The sequence below is a fragment of the Nicotiana sylvestris genome, chromosome 3, assembly GCF_000393655.2.
Source record: "Nicotiana sylvestris chromosome 3, ASM39365v2, whole genome shotgun sequence".
NCBI lineage: Eukaryota > Viridiplantae > Streptophyta > Magnoliopsida > Solanales > Solanaceae > Nicotiana > Nicotiana sylvestris.
In genome coordinates this window covers 64,851,018-64,854,114 of record NC_091059.1, presented here as the reverse complement: position 1 = coordinate 64,854,114, position 3,097 = coordinate 64,851,018, and the positions used below count along the sequence as shown (strand labels likewise).

The 3,097-nt window shown below is 38.2% G+C and overlaps 1 protein-coding gene across 1 annotated transcript; it reads left to right on the top strand.

Moving 5' to 3' along the window:
* The first annotated feature begins 341 nt into the window (after nucleotides 1-341).
* On the top strand, nucleotides 342-2,749 carry LOC104242980 (large ribosomal subunit protein eL15-like). Its single transcript, XM_009798093.2, has 4 exons — nucleotides 342-430; nucleotides 865-1,031; nucleotides 1,846-2,043; nucleotides 2,327-2,749. Exons 1-4 carry the CDS (start codon nucleotides 427-429, stop codon nucleotides 2,570-2,572), a joined length of 615 nt encoding a protein of 204 aa, XP_009796395.1. The 5' UTR covers nucleotides 342-426; the 3' UTR covers nucleotides 2,573-2,749.
* Nucleotides 2,750-3,097: the final 348 nt, after the last annotated feature.

Below are 3,097 nucleotides of genomic sequence, written 5' to 3'. Positions count from 1 at the left end.
CTTTAGCTACTATGTTTAAATTCAGCAATTACAAACAAAAACTTCAGCACACTTGGTTCAGCAATTTTTGCTATTACAGGCCCGTCTACTAGAATGCTGAAGTTTTGCGTGATTGTTTTTGCTACTTCAGTCCCGTATGCTGAAATTACGTGAAAAAGTGGGTACGCTTGCAAATTTTTTACAAAGCGGACACAAGTTAAAACGTGACCCAAAAAGCGGGTATAAATGCAAATCCCCGTAAACCCAACCCACTGACAAGATAGGCCCAGATCCTTCCCATTCATACAATGTGTTTGGTCCAGTAACCAGCTACAGGCCCAGTTGAGGACCTTTGTCATAATCATCGTTTAAAAACGGTAACATTGTAAAACCCTAGTCCCTCCACAACCCATCCTAGAGGAGAAGAGACACACCAGAAGCGATTCAATGGGTAAAGTTCTCAAAATGTCGAAAATCTCTCATTTTCCTTTTATTTTTGTGTGTGCCTTTTTTCATTGAATCGGTAAATCTCTGAATGTTGGAAAATGGGTCTTCTCTTTTGTGAACGGTTATGTAACATATCTGGTTTAATTGTGTAAGTTTCAAGTGGGTTTCTGCGCTAAGTACATAATTGCTTATCTTTATGAGCAGATGAGTTGTTTAACTGGTTTTAGATTTGAAGTCATGTTCGATTTTTTTTTTAGCACATTACGAAACCTGTAGTGTTTCTATATTGTACATATTCCTCAGTACTCACTTGATGCTTATATTTATATGCACATCAATTTTTTTTTTCTGGATACACATCGTTTACCAATAAAAGAAAAGGTTTTAGATTTGAGAGTGTGGATTAATTTCTATATTGGTATTGTTGCGGAAATGCAGGTGCTTACACTTATGTGTCGGAGTTATGGAGGAAGAAGCAGTCTGATGTGATGAGGTTCTTGCAAAGGGTGAGGTGCTGGGAGTACCGTCAGCTTCCCTCCATTGTCCGTGTTACTAGGCCTACTCGTCCTGACAAAGCACGTCGCTTGGGCTACAAAGCCAAGCAGGTAACTGTTTGTTTGTTGTGTTCTTAATTACTGAATTTTGATCTATGCCAATTCTTATAGGATTTGTTCTTTTTAGTAGTGTGTCTAATCTGTATGAAGCCATTTAGGTTGGTGCTTCTAGCGACAGGACAATTGATGATTGAATCAATAAGAGTAATCACTCCTCTTTTTTAACTGTTTTCTTAAATTTGGATCGTTTCTCAATTTGTGCATGCTGTCCTTAAGCAGGGGACATTCTTGTTCCAAATTTATCTATACAAACTCAAAAAGTGAGATTACTTACTATTCACTTGTGAAAATAAATAAATAAATAAAGAGATTATAGACTAGTTATATCGTGTTAACTATTGTATCTCTTGTTGTTGCTCTAGTTGGGTGTAAATCCAGGACACGGATGTGCTGGTTTGTATAGGTTTCTTTGTCGAAGGCCGTAGAATTCCCTTATTCTTTCATCATTAGACGCCATGAGAAATTTTTGGGTGAAATAAATAAGTCTAAAGACAAGTCACTTGTCACACCAATAAAAGGGGGACAACTCAAAGACTAATTGTATAGCTTTGACTGTTATATCTGCTTGTTGCTAGGTTGGGGAGAAATCCAGGATTCCCTTATTAGGTTATTCTTTCATGATTTATATGTAGTTTCCGTGCCAGGGAATGAAAACAAGCTCTAACAAGTTATCTTTCTAATAAGGGCCTGCACGTGGTCAGTTATTGTTTGCCAAATAACAGCATTATGGAGAAGTTTTATGTTTTCTTGCTTGATTTCCGTTTGGTTGTTCTAACTTATGACCTTTGTCATCTTTATATAATAGGGCTATGTGGTCTACCGTGTTCGTGTGAAACGTGGTGGAAGGAAGAGGCCTGTTCCCAAAGGTATTGTGTATGGTAAGCCCACCAACCAAGGTGTTACCCAATTGAAGTTCCAGCGCAGCAAGCGCTCTGTTGCTGAGGAGCGTGCTGGTAGGAAGTTGGGCGGCCTTAAGGTTCTCAATTCATACTGGATTAATGAGGTCAGTTGGTTGATTCTCCTTTCTTGAAATTAATGCATCCTTATTTTGCTTCAGACAAGGAACTACGTATTCTGAATCACCATTAGTTGCTAATTTTAAGTTGTTTAAATTATTTGTTTGCTTGAAGTTTGGTTTTGACTACATTGATATTTTATATTTGTTTGCTCGAATAGGTGATATTACTATAATATTGATATGCTCTGGTCTCCATTGAATCCTTTCTTTTCTCCATATTTGGTTCAAAAAACTTACGAAATCTGAATTGCAATGTTGTTGAATGTAGGATTCTACCTACAAGTACTTTGAGGTGATACTGGTTGACCAAGCCCATGCTGCCATCCGTAATGATCCAAGGATTAACTGGATATGCAACCCAGTGCATAAGCACAGAGAACTTCGTGGTCTCACTTCAGCTGGTAAGAAATACAGGGGTCTCCGAGGAAAAGGACACTTGCACCACAAAGCACGTCCTTCAAGAAGAGCAACCTGGAAGAGGAACCAGACTATCTCTCTCCGCCGCTACCGTTAATCTGCTTGGTAGTTCTGAGTCATTGTTGTTCCCCAGTTTTGTCTTTAGTGTTGTAACCCTTTTAGTCTTGCAAGTCCTGCTGCTCACTTTGCAGAGCAACTGAGTTTGTCTTGAGCAAACTTTAATTCTGGATAATCTGATACATAAATACTACGCTATCAAGGAATTATTTCGGTATATTTAGTTGGCAGTAGAAGTTCTTGGATCTGATGGGTGAAGTTTGCAAAGAGAAAAAAGTCCTAAATAGTCACTGGATTATTCTGTTATTGCTCATTCTTCTTTTTCCTCTTCGAGTTTTATCCAGCCTTTGGCAGCGGTTGGAGTTCCAATATATAAGTATCTTATGTCTTTTCTAGGTAGTTTTAGTTTGATAGTTGATTCTTTTGCATTTGATCTTAAGTAATGAGAGCCTGTACTATATTGTTTGATGAAGTTCTAGGACTTGCTTCTGAGGCTTTGAAGGGTTGATGGTTTCCAAGAAAAGGAAGGAAAGGGAAAGATAAGAGTCTTCTCCATTTCTTTTTG

Excerpts from the sequence above, each read along its gene's own strand:
- LOC104242980 (XM_009798093.2), top strand. Across the intron at positions 1,032-1,845 it reads TGGGCTACAAAGCCAAGCAG|GGCTATGTGGTCTACCGTGT; the intron begins GTAACTGTTTGT and ends TTTATATAATAG. Across the intron at positions 2,044-2,326 it reads ATTCATACTGGATTAATGAG|GATTCTACCTACAAGTACTT; the intron begins GTCAGTTGGTTG and ends TGTTGAATGTAG.